This window comes from Apteryx rowi, unplaced genomic scaffold (assembly GCF_003343035.1).
Source record: "Apteryx rowi isolate R43461 unplaced genomic scaffold, aptRow1 scaffold_75, whole genome shotgun sequence".
Lineage (NCBI taxonomy): Eukaryota > Metazoa > Chordata > Aves > Apterygiformes > Apterygidae > Apteryx > Apteryx rowi.
Genome location: NW_020451038.1, coordinates 853,481 through 871,458, shown reverse-complemented (window position 1 = coordinate 871,458; position 17,978 = coordinate 853,481). Strand labels below are relative to the sequence as shown.

The 17,978-nt window shown below is 41.6% G+C and overlaps 1 protein-coding gene across 7 annotated transcripts in view; it reads right to left on the bottom strand.

Annotated features, from left to right (window-relative positions):
* Positions 1-17,978, bottom strand: part of FHIT (fragile histidine triad) — a 624,940-nt gene that overhangs the window by 76,350 nt on the left and 530,612 nt on the right. For all 7 annotated transcript variants that reach the window (XM_026088087.1, XM_026088088.1, XM_026088085.1 and 4 more), the window contains one exon: positions 14,394-14,462. In XM_026088087.1, coding sequence (XP_025943872.1) covers positions 14,394-14,462 — 69 coding nt within the window. The remainder of the gene's footprint in view (positions 1-14,393; positions 14,463-17,978) is intronic.

Genomic DNA, 17,978 nt, shown 5'->3' with positions numbered 1-17,978 from the left:
AGCATTCCTTAGCATGTTCCTACTTGGGAGCAAAACACCCCAACTTCCAGCAGACACATGCAAGACATGCAGGTCCTATTAACACAAAAATTCATCAGAACCACTTTCCAAGGAGCTCAAGTTCTGCCTTGTGTTCCAGGCCAAAGTCCTGTTTTTAAGCACTTAAATACCTCTCCACATCACATTCTCAATTGCCACCTGCCTGTAATAACTTCCAGGTCAAGAGCTAACACACACGTACTTACCCATAAGCTTCCAAGGTTTTGCAGACTGCTCTGCACAGGAGATTTTTCTCCCTAGCTACATCAAGGAAGCCTCTCTGGAGAATAAGGCAGTGCAATGAATGCAATGAGCAAYTTGGGTTTAAAATTTCAAAAGGAAAATTCAACCCATTTTTAGAAGGCGTAAATATATATATATWTWTWTTTTGAAAAGGATGGTGGAAGAGTAATGGCTGCTTTGCATAACTTTGCTTGCAAATCACATTTTGCTAAGTGAATGCATTTTTGGGAACACAGGAATTGCCCTGCTGCCTCAGCACAGCGGTTCTCTGTTCCAGCATCCTGCCTGGCAGCTGCTTTAGTGCAATGTGCAGGAAACCTCCTAGTGGGCAATTATGGGAAAACCTGTTCAGATCAGAAATTTTCTCCCAAGYTCTCATCAGTTAGTAAAAATTGGCATGTCTTGAAACATGAAGGTTTGTCTCTTCTCGAACAAATTTTCAACTCCTTCCCAATGTTTGTAACTTAGTATTTTCCATTTCAGAGAGTTTAAGAGCCATATTTTCAAAAGATCTCCTCTTCTGGCTCGGCACTAAATAAAGCTGGACAGATTTTGGAAAGAGCTCAGCTTCTTGGTGAAAGGGAACTGCTGTGTTCTTTTGCAAATCTGTCCTTAAAGGGTCACACCAGGAGTTGTTCTGCATTGAACAGTTTTGAAAATCTGTCCTCAGCGGGTGGAGCTAAGCCTTTGGAAACCTGGTGCTGAGCTCTCTTTTGATAAACTGGCCCAAAGTTAAGCATCAGGGGCCAAATTATGTGATTTAGAAGCAGAAATTCCCTACTGACAGCAGTGGAGATTTCTGCTCAACGATGAATGGCACAATAGGATACTGAAATAATAGATACACAAAAGTGAATAATGTAACAAATAAACATCAAAGCGTAGGAAGGTTCCTTTTCAGTCATGTCCCCTTGTGCTATACATAAAAGGACAGACATATTCTGACATGAAAGAGGGAGAAGGAATGGTTAACTAGACAGTCCTGCATTTCCTTCTAAGATCAAAATATAAAATATTTTTTAGGAACATTGTTTTCATATAACATATAATTGATAGTATACACTGGTATATAAGACACTGGTGGTACTGGGACTAGCCGTCTCTTCATATGCATGTACGTGCATCAAAGAGAAGAGCCTTTCATTCATGGAACAAAGTTTTCTCAATCAAGCTCATCTTTCTTTTGCTCATGAACAAATGACTTACCTCTCCCTCCCTTACATATTTTCAACAGTCAGTCGCTTCAGTCCCCAATTCTGATCAAAAGTTAAGTTTCTAAACAATTACTTTATGATTGCTCATGACATTTTAGACTGAGAATTTCGGGAGTACTTACCAGTACTCCAATGAGCTTGGTCACCACAGAGCTTGACCCTCAAGTAATTTCTGCAGGTTCCCATGACAATTTTGGCCATACTTATTGCTACTGTTAAGACTTCTACCCTTCATTTCCACTGGAACATCCAGCTAACTGGTTGCCAGTGCATTTAGAGGGGCAGGCTTGAGCATGAAGCTCAGGAGGGTACGGACATTATGGGGTGAATGGGAGTGCATCATGTTCCCTCAAGAGCTTTACACCTCTTCTGAAGCTCTCAACAGAAGACCATTATTCACAGCTCCCTATAACACACAACTTAGTTCCCTTCAACCCGATGCAGGGACACCAGGTTTCCTCAGACCACAGGAACATCTTGTTAGCAGAAGCTGAAGACACAGTGCTAGGACACTGGGAAGATCAGGGTTTCATGCTGGGGAGAAGGGATGTGCACTGGACTAGTTCACGGGACAAGATTATTTACCAAGTGTTCATGCCACCTTTCTGCTGCAGGAGTTATTCGTCTTGGTGAAACCATGGGGTATGGCAAAAGAGACTGAGATGTGGAAGACACTGCATACTCATTGACCCCAGAGGAGGGGGGCAATGCAGACGATCAACATTTTCATTTCACCAGAGGAAAACTGGTTATCAAGATGTAATTTGCTAATAAATGCTGTTCTGTGTAATTAAACCAACAACAAACAAAAGCTACTGTGGACCAGCAGGAAACAAGAAACTCTCCACAGAGAGTGGCAATTTGAAGACCACCCACCACGCAGCCCACCTTCCCCATTCTCCCTCTAGAAATAGACCCATTTTATACATGGYGATTAAGGTACTGAAGAAAAAAGTATTAACATGATTCACATGTAGAAAACAAGGTTATTAGGAATAGGGATCATTTCAGCACATTGTTCTCCCTAATAAGCATAGCAATGAGTAATTGAGTTTCAGGCAATCTCCAAGGTGGCGCTTTGTAGAGAAAACGGAACTTGGCATGATGTCTACTTTTCCTTTAATTACATTGCCCTAATGAGCAACTTTCTTTACTCTCAGAGCAAATTTATTTCTCAAGAAGAAGCAACAGTAATAAATGCATAAAAAGGATCACCAAATAGTACTGGAGAAGAAATATCAGTAGTTTAAAATGACAAGAGGTCACTGAAAGTGGCAGAAAAGCATCAGATTGTTCTCAGCTTCATTATGTTTGCTGCACTTAAAACCAGAGTAAAGGATGTTAATCAATGGAACACGTTACTTAACCTGCGAACCATCCTTGTTCTATTGTTATTTCCTTTCTGCATGTGTTCATGCAAGTCGCCCAGACACGCAAAGTGCTGATAMATCTCTTCAAAGCTCCTCCGCCCATGCCGCAGAAAGCAATTTCGCCTCATGCCCTTGTGCGAGTGATGAGAGGAGAAAATCACATGCCAATACAATCCTACTGCAGGTCAATACTGCTCACCACAGTCTAATACAGAAGGATAAAAGGCTAGCTTTTCAAAAGTCTTTAAGGCATTTAGACATCTGACTCTCACTGAAAGTCAGTGGCAACCAGAGCTCCAGCTGTTTTGCTTGTCTTTGCTTAGAAAACTCCACCTGAGAATCTGCTTACAGTGAAGGACTCCCTGGGTTCCTCTTTTTGGAGCAACAAAGGCAATGGCACCCTATACCTGTGCTCATTCTAAGACTTCTTCCCCTAAGTGTTTGCTAGAGCACACAACACCAGTGAAGGTGGACCCCCAGCCCCAGTGAAGCCATTCTTATGTACAGGTGAGTATGTCACTTGTCATTAAAATACCAAGAAACCCACCTTCAGAGAATAGCAATTGCTACAGCTCACACGATTTGGTTGAATTAAACCAGCCTACTGCAGGTAATGAGCTGGCTTTTTAAATGCCAGCAATATTATTCTCCAGGAAAAAAAGTCAAAGCAAAGTTCTGTAGAGTCATCTAAGTTTTCAAAGATGTTCAACRGAGGGGAACACCTCTCGGTATATCAAATGCCCTGGGGCCAGAGTCTCCTACAAAGGAGCATGAACCTCCTGTGTTGGACGGCTCCATGTAGCTGTACACAGGGGATCAGTAGCTTTACCCCAACTTGCTCCATAACCTCAAAATGTCCCTTCACCTCTCTGCAACTCACCTGTGAGTACTATTCCATAATGCCCTCACAGAAATAGTAGGAAACTTAATTAGCATATCTAAAAAATACTCTGAGGTCTCTAGAAACAGGCACTTCAGATGTACAAGTGTGAAACGAAATTATCATCAAATAGAAAATTCAAAAGTGCCAGTGGAAGCAGACACCTAAGACCTTAAGTGTCTATGCAGCTTTATGAATTGTTATTTCCTGAGTATGACTGCCAGGGAAATGGCAGAGGTATGGGAAAAAAGTATGCTAGCACTTAGAATTGCCTCATAAATGCATTAAGTGCAACTATTTTACTGAGAAAAAAAAGAGAGGGAGAGCAGAGTCCCTTCTCGTGGGGAGCTAATCTCAATTACTGCTCACAATCATGCTTCAGTTGAAGAAAGCCCTGCATAACTCCCATACTGTATGTAATTTGGCAGCTGTGTGTGTTTGCCACTCCAAAGACACTAATGCAATGACTGAGAATAGCCTTTTTGCTTACAAAAAAGAAAGATAAGAGCGTTTCTTCAAGAAAAAGAAATCTAAAAATACATCCTCCATTAAAAACTATATATATTTCAGTATCTTCCCCCTTCCAGAAAGCTTGCAATCCCTTGAAGGAAGTTGTCAGTAGACAAGAAGGGAGATATAATCATTTGGTTGTATTTGCATATGTGTTTACCATAAACACATGACCAATTTTTGCAATTAAATGCAGGAAAGGGGTCTTAGATAGCCCTGTACACAATGCCAAAACTAAAAGCAGGGCAACATGGGACGGAGGCTGCCTTATTTCTTTGCTTTTCCTAGTTACTGGAATCCCTGTGCTTGGATAGCTATAATTAGGTCACAACTCAATCAAGCAGGATTTTGAGGCTTGCTGTTTCTTGAAGCACTAAATGCAGCTGCTTGACATGGAGGCCATTAAACACTCTCTCCATTTTGCAGAACGCAAAAGCTAGAACTTGGGAAGATTGCTGCACTGCACCCCCAAAAACCCTTTCAGAGGTTCCCCACAACACCCAACACAGGCAGGTGTTTTCACCCAAAAGAGTTCTTTAGCCAGTAGGCTGTCAGATAATGCACAGATTCCTGTGCATGGAAAATGGCAATAATGTGAGCTAATTTTGAAAACACATCATATATTGCCTGCAATTAATTAAATTTTGAAGGTGTTTCATTTTTGCCCCAGAAGGAAACACTGTTAGATCTTCTTTTCTTTTGAACATCCTGTGTGCTTTAAAACACACACTTAATTCCATTGAGAATTAACAATTTTGAAGACTTTGCAGTGATATGGAAGTTTTAAAGCTTCCTGCAATGAGTTCCTCACCCTGGTGTTGGAGCTAAAGCTCTTCGCTCCCACCCTGGACAGCAACTTGTGGTTTAGAGCTGGAAAATCGGGTTGCTCATAGGAGAAGGACCCATCGGCTAAAGGCCAGCAGTCCCTGCAGTATCGCATCACCCGGGTGCACTTTACACTAGCTAAAACGCTATCTAATAAATTTGAGGGCTGGAGAACAGTAGGAGCAAGGGTAGCAGATTCTCACATCATCAGGAGGGAAATAGACTTTTAAAAAGCCAGTTGTGTCTGTGCACAACAATGAAGCTTTATGTCTATATAAACTGACAAGTCAAATGGTACTCCTGGGCCCAATTCTCAACATCAGCGCCATTTGACTGTGATAGCTCGCCTCCTGCCTCTGCAGCCTAATGGCTCTGTCTGCCAGGAAGGGCAGGCAGTATGATTAAAATAAGCATTAGCAGAATGGTTTGGTAATTAGCTTCTCTCTCTTTCTCTCTCCCTATTTTTTACATATAGTTCTGGTCTGCCAGAGATTGATAAAGCCTTTTGTTCATTAGCAGTGTACTTAACAAGTGTAAGTTTAAAGTAATCATTTTCTTAAGGCCACGGGTTAAAGCAATTAAGGAAAACCGCTGCAACCTAGCACTCAAGTCAATCCTTAACATGGAAAAGAAACAATAGTGCTTATGATATTTAAACAAAACCAAATTGTATATAATTATCCTGACACTCTGTCAAAATGAATTTTCACTGAAGTGCAATGATTTGTTAAAATCTCCTTTCTGAAACCAAAACGAACATTTTATTTCCCAGTACAGGAGCGAGTCCGCGCTCTCACTGGACTCCCTTTGTGGCAAAATCATTGCAACGAGAGCTCATGTGCCCTCTTATTCTGTACTCACTTTGCCAGCAGCCTTCCTCCTTGTATCTTTAGTGCCTTCAGATCCATAGTTGGACCTGCCCAAGGTAAACCTGACCCCTCACCATCCGACCGACTGGCCTGCATACTTAACACCATCAGGGCCCAGAAGAGCAGAAAATAATTTTTAGTAAGTACTGTAGAAACTGAAGCCATATTCTTGCAGTATTTTGCCTAAAATCATTYTGTACCTCTGCCTTTCATGCGCATTAAGTCCTTCTTAACATATGGCAGGGATGGTAGAGAACATGGACTGAGCTATCTTTGGCAGTGAATATTTTAGCTACTGTTTTAAATGCATGAAACTGAGATTTGCCTATGATAAACTCTGTAGCATTTTTGCCAGACCACAAGCTGTAATGTAAAGTGTTGTCTTCTACAGGAAGAGGTGAGGTGTTAACTGTGAAACCACAGCCAGCTGTTAACAGACAGGTGTTAACTTTGGAGCCTCGAGGATGGCAATTTATATTTCAATGCTGTTAACTATTTCACTGATGATTATTTTAGCAGAAATACTGAGCAAATGCATGGCATGATCAGAGCTTGCTCAGAGATTTAGATGCTCAAATCATATTCATTTCTGCGGAAAAGAGAAGGCCTACTGGTTCCCACAGACACCAAGTTTATGAATAAAAACCAGACAACTACAGCATGCTACAATACAAAATGTAACAACACAGCATTATTCCTGATTTCAGTCTGGGCCAAAATAAATATCCCACGTGCTTCTTAGTTCTCCACTCTGTCCATATGTACAATTGTATGTCCCTAAATACATATACATGCAAACATATAAATAATAATTTACTAAAAAAACCAAGTCTTTCTTTTCAGACTTTTAAATTTTCACTTTCATTTAAATAAACAGTTTCATACTTAAAAGTATATAGAAAGAGGTTTGGGGGCTTTTGTTTCAACTCAGACTGTCAGCACATCWTTTAGTTTTCTGGAAACCATAACCATGCAGTTCTCTCTATTTTGTATTGTTGATAGTTTTGCTAAACCTCTTTCACTTCAGTTTCCTTCTACACCTTTATTCTCCCAGAAAAAATGTAAAATTGGAAAACAGTGGGCAAATATATAAAGGAACAAGAAAGCATACTTTTTAACAAAGCCAACAAAAGCAGAACATGAGCATATATCTGGAAAGCTTATTCCTCACATTTATATATTTTTTTCAATTTTTCTACTCAAAAAATGAAGGAACTCAACCTTGCAGATGTTAGTAAACCTACTCCATCAGACTTTTATCTACTTCCCAACCAGTGAAAAACACTTGGCTCCATTTATTTTAGTCATATTTAGAAAGCAAGGGATAATATCTCATCCAAATCATTGAAGTTGCTGCTTCACTGCTGGGGCAGCCAACGAAACTGCCAGCAAGAACCAGTTCAGATGGGGTCTCTTATGGGGTGGTCACTTCCCAGATCCCTGGTGCTTGTACCACCAGAAGACAAAGCTGATCCCTCAAAATGCCGTGATCTGCATTTGCAAAGACTGCAGCCAAATGAGCTGCCCCAAATTACAGGGTCCACAGAGATCTTTCTTTAATGAAGGTGTCACAAGCTAAAATTGTACCATCTAGCTATACAAATATGTTCATGTAGCTGAGAGGGTTGGATCATGGTGAGCTGCTGGTCAAACCAGAACCAGTCCTATGGATTGAAAGGAATTGGCTGTGTCAATCATTACTGGTTCTAAAATTTTGCTGTTGACAAAACAAATTGCTGAAGTAATCTGTCGTACACAGCACATTGGATTTCACTGTGATTTGATTCTTACCAAATCGTTGCTCTCATATCCTAACCCTTAAATAGAATGCAAGGGAATATTTCATTTTATGTTTATGCCAACGTTTCAGGTCAGAGGAAAAAAAAAACCTCTTTAGAAAACACCAACTCTCTGATTGTTTTGTTTACTTTCCATCTCATCAACTCTGCAAAGCCCAGTATCCAGGATCCAAATGGGGCATGTTCTCCTCACCAGCACAAATTCAATTTGCATTGCGCATCAAAGGATAAGCAGAGGTCTAGAGACAGTTTTACCTCGGGGACTTGGAGTACACAAGAAGTACCTGAGCAGCTAAGCAAGTCCAAGCGCTGACAGTGCAAACAGACCTGGGAGACCATGTTTGCTTTAATCCCCTTATCAGCAACCTGTCTTTGGTCGGAGGCTCTTTGTCACTAAGTCGCTTGCCAATGAACTACCATCAAGGACACAAAAGAGCAAATACTCCATGAGCTAAACAAAGCAAATATCCTGCAGTACGGGCCAAGCGCTCTTATGCAATGGCCACAATAATTTGTCTGTGCTACATTATAGACTAAATGTAAGTAATTCCTTGAAGCCAGTATTTTTTACCTCTGAGGGAAATGACTGGAGAAACCTTACGCCAGGAAAGGGTAAGAAGCAGCAGCAGCAGCAGTGATGGAATGCAGGGAGACAGATGGGCTAGAGGACAATCCAACTACACGATKATATGCAAAATGCCAAATGCACATTACCTTCCAGACAAAGTCTAGGTGTAAAGGGCATGCATGTGATCGTGAAGGACGGCTGCCTCGGCAGAAACCCTTCTAACCACTTCTGATTTGTTCCTATAGTTGGACTGATTCCATTTCTCTAGATCTGATGGAAGATTTCAATACACAAGACAGCTCATAATCAGATCTGATTATGGTATCCTTCCATCTTAAGATATGTGCAGCAATGGACACAGCATACAGSAAGGTCTCAGAGATTTCAGGTTTCAAATTAAGAAATGTCTTGCAGACTTGGAAAGGGCAGGAAATATCAAAACCAGCAGGGCTTCCATCTAGGGAGCTATCCATGATGATGGGATGTCTCTCAGCATTCCTGCTGGACCCTACTAACTAATTTGTCAGTTTGCCTTATGTAGGATGGGTGCATACAAGAAATACGCAGGGGGTGCCAGCAGCCTCCAGGGGGTTTTGGATCACAGTCAGATAAAATATCATGGTCCAGAAAACAAATGATTTCATTAAACTCAAAAAGGAAATTTGTTTGTTGCAAAAAAAAAAATTTTCTCAGGTCAACTCAAAATGACTTTTTGTTGTTCAGCTACCAAATCCAAAACATAATTATTTGCACAGTTCTAGCTTCTACTGCAGTACTCCCAGTTGGAAATATTCCTGCACAGTTAATCTGACTTGCCCTGCTGGAGTCGCTATAATATCACAAGACACATGAAGCAACTGGGAAAGACTTACGCCATTGGCTAGCAGAAATCTCCACTGATGCTATGTCAGTCAGAAAGAGCAACATTGGCAAGGCCAGGATAAAATCCACAGCCTACTGGGAAACATTTATTTCCTGCCACATTGCAAGAAGATAGTGAAACAGAGTTGTACCCCGGGAAAACACAGCTCTTTTTTTTCAGTATACCAATTTAGATTCTGTGCTGCTTTCCTCCCTTTCCATGGTTCATCCAGGCAGGGTGCAAAGAAAGCAGAGTCTGGCCCCAAGGGAGTTCCGATGCAGCAGACTGATCTACCAGCAGGCTACAATATGTTCCCAGAAGGTGCAATATAATTCTGAGGCCAAGAAACAGCCTATTAGCTCTGCATGCCGTTAATTTTCATGAATAGTTCAATCCAATGCTCACAGAAGCTGTTGGGCATCTTTCCATTTTGTCTAGCAGGACCTGGATTAGGGCTTATTTATCTTTTCATTATATACCTTATCTTCAAGTAGGAAGCAGCCCAAACAGTTTAGCGCAGCTGTGCACATTTCAAATCCTCCACCAGGCTCTGTGCCTAGCAGCGCAAGAGACTGTCTGCAGGTCAGGGAGCAGGCACGTTGCAGTCAAAGCCACTCATGCAGAATTAAACTTCAGGCTTGTTTGACTAAACTTCTGAATTCACCATGGTTTCTCAGGTTTGCTAGCCTCAAAAAGAAGCCCAGCAGGTTCTTGAGTCATGTGCCAAAATGCCTCCTTCATCCTCCCTGGAATTGGAAATGATTACTAATAGGTATTCTTGCTGAAATGATTTAACATAATGTGCTGAATGAGATCACTAAGTCAAAATATCTTTCCCTAAGTGATTTTCTTGCTGTGTGTCTGAATGCCAGAGGGGAAGGAGGACAGCATGAACTGAATTCTTTTGCTGGCTTCTGCGTTTTACAGAATCTTTAAGTTCCTGAGGAATTCACATCAGGATGTTTCAGCCAGGCTCATTAGAATAGGTCCATGAGGCAGGCAGCTTGGCTGATCCTGGCAGTCAGCTGGGTGCTGGAGGCACCATGGTTCCAGTTAGCCTCTCTTGTTCGTGCTTTCTCCTTTTATAGTGTTTTCATTCCTCACCAGCCTAGGTCGAGAGCTGAAGTTAGGCAAGAAAATGAGGTGGGCATGAAAGCAAAGCCGGCCAGAGGACTGGGCACTCTTTGCCCTGAACGCACAGCCCTGGATGTGCATCACTGCTGCAGCTGCACCCACTCCAGCAGGCTGCAGCCAGGAGGTGAGAGGCACAGGCCAGAGAGGAACGGGGGCTGCCCCACAAAACCCATCACTGCGTGCCAGGGATGCTCGGGGGTCTCACAGACAGCCTGGGCTGCCCTCACCCACCCGAGTCTGTCAGCCTCAAAATTAACATTATTGAGATCAACACTGAGAATAGCAGTATTGCAGACCTCTGTTTCAGTCTTCCTTTGTAAGAAAGCCTCACACTCTCTGGCCCAGCACAGCTATTACCTGCCAACCTGAAGGATGATGAATGTTATTTATATTGCAGAAATGGCTAACCGCTCAGTGGAGACCGGGGACAGGCCGTGCTATGGACTTTTCAAACACACACTGAATGAGAGGACTGCCCACAGATGGCTGAGTGTATGAAACTGCTGAGACATTTCAGGATAATGTTCTTGAATGTCTTGGACATGACGACCTCCAACAACTCTGCAGTGCTTGTGCTGACTGTAACAACATGGGTGCAGCTCTACAATAAAGAACATCCTTTAATACCAGGCTCTTACCAGTTCCTGTGACATGCCCTTACAATAGCAAAGAACTCATCTTCTCCTTCAAAGCAGGCAGCTCCTTGATAGGAAGGCCTTTCAATTCCTTGATTAATAAACATACTATTCTATTTCAAACCAAATGAAAAACATAGAGAGAGGAGTAAGTAGGCATTCCAATTAAAAGTTTCCTAATATTTAGCTGCCACAGTTTTGGTCTCCAAGAAATAGAGTGAATTGATGAAAAAGAATATCTCAAGACGTATATGAGAAAAGTAATCCAGCTAGAGTAAAACATGAAGGACCTGATCTTATAAACAACTGTAAGATCAATTTAACTCTGACATGTACACGCTTGCAGGATTAGACTTCAAATAATTTGAAGAAAATGTAAGAACTGAAAAACTATGCCTTTAGCTTTTCACTGTGGTGAGCCCACAGGGTGGATAGTTAACAGACCCTGGGAAATACCCTCCCAAGAAATATCCCTGCAAAGATGCAGAGGAAAGACATACCCTAAGTCAAAATGTTCAAAGTAGATTCTTTCACTATTAATCATTCCCTCTGTATCTTAGGAAAATCATGCAGTGACTTCTTTCATATGCAATGAAATGCAGAAACCTAAAAGATCAAGTGACATATTACAAGAAATGTCTGTACTGTGGAATAGGTGTCTGCCCCTCTTTCCTTTCTTGTACAATTAATGTTTCTGCACAGAAGTCCTAAATATGTATCTGGAAACTAGCAGGCATTAGGCCCATCAGCAGCCTTATTAAAAACCAAGTGGTAAAGACCTCCCTTACCCTTAAGTCTACTCTTTACACTTAAAAGCTGTTTCAGAAGAGGCTTTCCCAGAGCTTCACAGCCAAAAGCCTGCAGACACCAGAGCCTAGTAAACAGACTTCACTAAGCAGGGATCAACCTGCTACGCTTTGTTCTGTCTTTTCAATCAGAAGGGCGGTCACTCCCAAACCAAATGGGAGAAATAAAGCACGCTGTAAGAGACTGCAAGCACTTTCTAGCTGTCTCAACTCTAGAAATCTTTCAAGAGGACTGATGTCTCAACATCTGGGCATTCCCTTCACTGTCAAACACTCCCCGAGCAATGGGATTTGTCAACAGTCAGCTGAGCATATACAGATGACAACTGCAGAGCTTGGAGAATGCAAAGCCACTTACAGATAGGAGTTTTGTGATAGATGTGTTGAACCAGAGCTGCAATCCAGAATCTGTGAAAATTATGCCCAGTAGTTGTACTGCCTTTACCTGTGGTAGTCAAACTAGCCACAGCAATAAGCAAAACTTAGTCTGGGTGCATTCTGCAACTCAAAAAATTGTTTGAGGGAGGCTGATCAGCCTCTGAGTCACATACTACATGGGGATGATTTGGGATGGAAGTCTGCTCTACCTAAACTACAACTCCTTCTATCACTCAAACACATGGAAGCCAAGCCTCATTTATAAACAGGTTATGGATTGTCCTGAGCACGCATTTCATGGATGATGGATTTAAAGCTTCCTCCAGTATCTACATCTCACCTAACGGTACTCTGTCCCTTGTAGATTTGCAGTCTGTTTCCCCACCATGATCTACAGATCTTCCTAAATCTTTGAAAGATCTCCTCGACAAAAGCATATGCCTTGTTGGTACAATGCAAAGATGCATTGTATCAAAAGATTTTGCCTTATTGACATAACCCCCAAGTGACTTCCAAAATCAACTGTATTTTAAATAATTTGTCCATTTTGCATTTTTCAAAATATAAATTTATTTACTATCCTTATGATAGCATACTGCTGAAAAATTCACAATCCCACAAGTAATAGAACTTGGCCTCAAACTTTTTATAATATCAATTGTCTTTTTTTCCCTAGCATTCTAATTGTACAGTGTAAAATGTTTGAAACCTTGGTTTGGCTACAGCCAGTGCAAAGACATATGTTAGCTCTTTGGTATTCAAGGATGGCTGTTTGGACTCTGAGGCTATACATTCTTCCACTAAAAGACACATTATCACATTTGTGTCTAAATATTTTTGCTTACTATGTCTGCTACAAGCAACACCTACAATTGCTATAACTGAAAATGACAAGATAATAATATCTTTCACCAATTTGTCACACCTTTTGCATTTAACAATATTCAATGTATAGTCATTAAAAGAGTTTTCCTGTTTGTATTTACATATAACAAGGGAGAAATAAATGTGTTAAAAACAGGAAAATGGCATTGTAAACATGACAAAAATGGAAACAGAAATTGTGGGCTGGCACAGCATCTAAAACCACTTAACACCTTTGAAAAGGAAAAGAATGTTAACTTTCAAGTAGCCTCACTTCAGCTTCTTTCAGCGACAGCAGCATACAAGACTGCCATCACATATTTACATTTGATTTCTTTGCTCAGCAGTCTCATTATAAGGTTATGCCCTTATTAGTGGGGTTCTCAGTCTCTACCCTTCATGTAACTGGTCAATAATAAACTTTCTCACCATTTTTTTCATTGCTAAGTCATTAAAGACCTTTAAAATATGCTACCATTTTTTGAGAGTGGGGAGTTGTCATCATGCATATATCGCAACGGAAAAAAATAGAGGCATAAAATACCATGAATTCTTCCTCAAGCAGATGGTATTTCAGTGGTATTGAACAAGTTTATATTAATTACTTTCAGAAAGAAAGGGAAATGTCATATTTGAGATAGAGTATCCTACCAAATCCACCAGGAACTATCGATAAATCTAACAATAGCGAGATTTTTTCATTTGCTCATGGTGACAGCTGTCAAGCTGGGGAAAACTTTTTGTTAATGCCAATACAATTGTGCACTTAAACAAAAGCCAGTTATTCAGTCAAACTGGAACAGCTTATTTCCCCAGCTCTGCAGCACAGTCTGCACACATGCATATATCACATCTATATGCATAGTTGCACTTTAATTTTTATCTTCGGAGTTACAATGTGATTTGTCCAGCGCTTGAACAAAAAAGCAGGCCAGAAGGCAATTTGTAATCCATGTGTAATGAGCCTCCTGTGTTTCTCCTTGCTGGGAGGGGGAGGTTTGCCACCCCGGGTTGTCAGCCAGGGCAGGATATGTTTCCTGAATGCCAAGCTAGCCACGGGGTTTGACGGGTGATTATCCCTTGCCCTTCTTCCCAGCGCTCACAAAATAAAACAACTGTTGGTAGAGATGCTGCCTCGCTCTGTGTGCAGCAGACAGACTGAAGTGCCAAAGACCGTCGACTAGCATCCTTCCTTGAGACCCTGCGGGACCATACCTTGACCCACAGCTCGCGGGCAAAGCACGGTACAGTGCTTGGGGCTTATCACCATCTCTTTGCAACCGATGAAAAGACTGAGATTGCTTTAAATAACTCCGCTCAAGGCAGGGCCTGTATCGGCAAGGTGATTTTCTAAAGGCCAAAACGCCTGTGACCAAGAAATAGCATGCAGCCCTTACCTCCTGGTAGACATTATCATTCCTGCTGAAGTCCCCGGCCCTCCTTGGAAGGACATGGACATGAACATGCTGAAAATGTGAAAAAACACAGTGGTGATTATCAAGATCATTACTCCCTTTTCTAGACTGTCAGCATTATTCTCTGCACATACAAGTAACGACACACAGGCTCCCACAGCATTATTTTCAGAGGAAAACACATTAACCTGTTCCATAACTGTATCTCAACTCTTCTGAGAATATAAAAGATGAAAAACATGAGCGAGCAGCTCTGCTGTATATATGCGCTTCGGAGTGAAATGCCTGGAAGTTTAGGGGCTCTGTGGAATTATTCATAGTTGTCAGTCGGAGCCGTATTTAGCCACAGCTTTGAAATGACAATGTACCTTGGAGCTGCGTGTTGCGACTTCAAAAGCGACAAGACTGAGTGAGGATCTGCTCAGCGAAGGCAGGCAGCCGGCAGGCGCGAGGCGAGCGGCCGCCCGGGCAGCGTTACGCACTCGGGGCTCAGCGCGGCGTGGCGGAGACCAGGGGACGCGGGAAGCTGCCGGCAGGTAACAGAGACGGCACAGACAGAAACAGCACTGCAAGAGGGGACAGGCAGCCTGTCTAATAAAATGTCTTTTGCAAGGTTAAAAAGACACTAAAACATTTTGCATTTCCTTCTGGGAAGCCGTAGCGTGAATACAACGGAGCCGGACTACCGCTCCGTGGTGTGCTCCGGGTGCAGGCACCCGTGGGAGAGTCGGGCTCTAAGGGAGGAGACACAGAAGGTGCCGTGGGACAAGCCAGGCGCTGGGGAAACGCGCGGAGGGAACCCAACGCCCAGGCACCTCTTGTGTCCCCCAGGGACGCCGGAGCRAGCCAAAGCTTTTCTGCAAGAAGTTCAGCTACAAAATGGCAAAGCTTACTTTTATCTTTTYTGCTTTCTTGTTCACTCTCTTTGGAGAAAAATATATACTGACAATAATTCCTCAGGGAAAAAAAAAAAATCTCATTGAGGGGAGACAGCAAATGATCTGAGTGACACACTGCATTTATGCATCCCCAGATCTTTATAGATGGTGCCTAAATCCTTTTAAAAAAAGCCTGCAGCAGAAAGAGCACCAAATGCTTTACACAGAATTTAGATAGCTTGCACCTGACTCAATTTGATGAGTTGGAAATCAGCTGAAATTCATGCACCTCATTGAAGCATTCTGAAAACATGGCTCAAGTCTATAATGAAATCCAAAATCAAAGAAGATTTTCTTAGGCTATTTGTAAGAAAATTCAAATACACCTATACTGTGTTAGCTTCAATCCATAGAAACATTTGCTCAGTGAATAAAATGAAATCAGAAGGATGCTTCAGTTAATGAAATACTCTGAATACTACTCTTTTCTTCTTTCTCAGCTTGCCCTAGAGAAATTGAGTATGCTATTGCTTGTTCTTATCATTATCTACAGCTTTCAGTGTATTCAGCCTAGAGATGGGATGCTTCTTGAGGGTTAAATCTGTGTTTTTGAGTAATACATCAGTGATAGTGTTCTGATAGTGTATTGTACTAATATATCATGAAAGTGATAGTGCTCTTGTGATATATTAGTGCAATGTATCATTTGAACATCACTGCTCTCATGATGTATTGCTCAAAATCACAAGGCAGGCTTAAAGACAGTCTTCAGCAGCCCTTGGGCCTGAAATTTTATTTTTGGACAAAGATGGACTTTCAAGGAAAATAAGAATGAAGATTAAAGTTTGTATAGGTACTGCAAAATTTCACTAGCGTGTTACATTTTTGTTTCTCCTTAGTTTTAAAAATGCATTCAGAAAACTATAAAATAAACTGTCAGTCAGTTTCTTTCTTTTGGAACAAGAAGCCCAATTTTCAGGAAATTTTCTTTATTATATATAAAGCCTAATATTAGCAATCAACAGCCATATCCCCCAAAAGATCAATCATTTTTAAATGATTTAAATATTATTAGGATCTCTGTGGCAAAATATACCAGGATGCACACAGGAAAAGATCTGTATATACCCATGACAGATGATTTGGAGTATCAGATAGCAAACAGGGATCTAGTCCAAAGCTCAGTGTGGAGATGGCGCACTGCAGATGTACGGACCCAGCACAGCAGGTAATGAATAAGCCTGATGTGAACTTCTGCCCAAAAAGGACTCTTGTGATCAGAACAAAAAAAAGGAAAAGAAAAAGTGTTTATGACAGCATATGGGCCACTTGGCATCAGCAGAGCCATTTTCAGGGATTACTTACCTTTACTATTTGCATTATGTTCTTATGCAACACTAGGCTGCAGAGCAAAATCTATCAACCATATCAGAAAACAAAAGGGTATTTCCATGTATGAGGTAACTATAGTCAATTAAAAAGAGAATTTTTTTTCCCAGACATCCTAATTATTTCTTTTAATGCTGTGCGTGGAACCTACATAGAAATCTAAATTTTTCCTGTTGCTTGTGTAATAGAAATGAACAGGAGCAGCAATTAGGTCTGAAGTAGTTTCCTTCTCTTTGGCTTTACCAAGAAAGCAGTGCAGAGCAATGGGTACCAAGCRGCGAAAAACATCGAAAAAGGGGATTCGACACCTTCTCTAATCTGCTTTTCAGCTTATGGCCTTCCTGATTTGGAGACTCCAATATCTTGATTCATTGGGAGCTTTTTAATTGATCATTTTTGCAATCTCTATTATTTTTATTGCTGAAGCCTCAAACCACCAAGGCACTTAAGCACCAGCTCAATTTCCAACCTGTAAATTGGCAGAGGGGGAGGATTCACATCCCAGATATTATGTATGTATTTTGGTGCTTTACTAAATGGAGGAGCAGTGTGGCTGCTCCGCAGGCTGGCTACACTGAGGGGGCTTCAAATGAGCGTCTCGGCACGGAGGGCCGGACTGCTACGCTGAGATTGCGGCCGCTGCCGGCCGCAGGGAGGTCTGCCCAGCTGCAGGTGGTGCAAATAGCTTCAAGCAGCCCCCAAACTAAAGTTGTTTCATTGCATTTTGTTTTCTAGGCAAAACAAAAACCTGCATGTCCAAAAAAGACATTTGCGGTTGACTGAAATGTGTCAGCAGATACAAACAAAACATTTGGCTGCTTTTTTTAAAAAACCCAAACAAACAGATTTAGGCAAATCTTCCCTCAAAACACTGCTTAGAGATGAAAAACCCTAACATTTGTATACAAAATGTCAAAATAAAATGCTTCAAGTTTTTTTCCCCAGTCATTGTGGGTACTCTCATGTCTGCTGGGTGGCAGACAGCACCATCGCATTCCAGCAGGCTGTATTCAATCACTGCTGACTGTATTTCATCTTTCCACCCCCCCAAATTGCTTTCCCCTCATTTTGCATTATTTTGATTAATAAGCAAGAAAAGCAACATAGAACACTGGAGACATTTACATTAACGGACCGATCAATACTACCAGTATCAGGATAGAAAAAAGGCAAACACACACTTGCATTACTTGGTGCTTTTAGCTACCCTTCCCTCTTCTTCTGAGACCGATAGAGAAAGCTGCGAACGTTCGCAAGAGCCTGGGCATGACGACATGGGGACATGGCACTATGTCCCCCA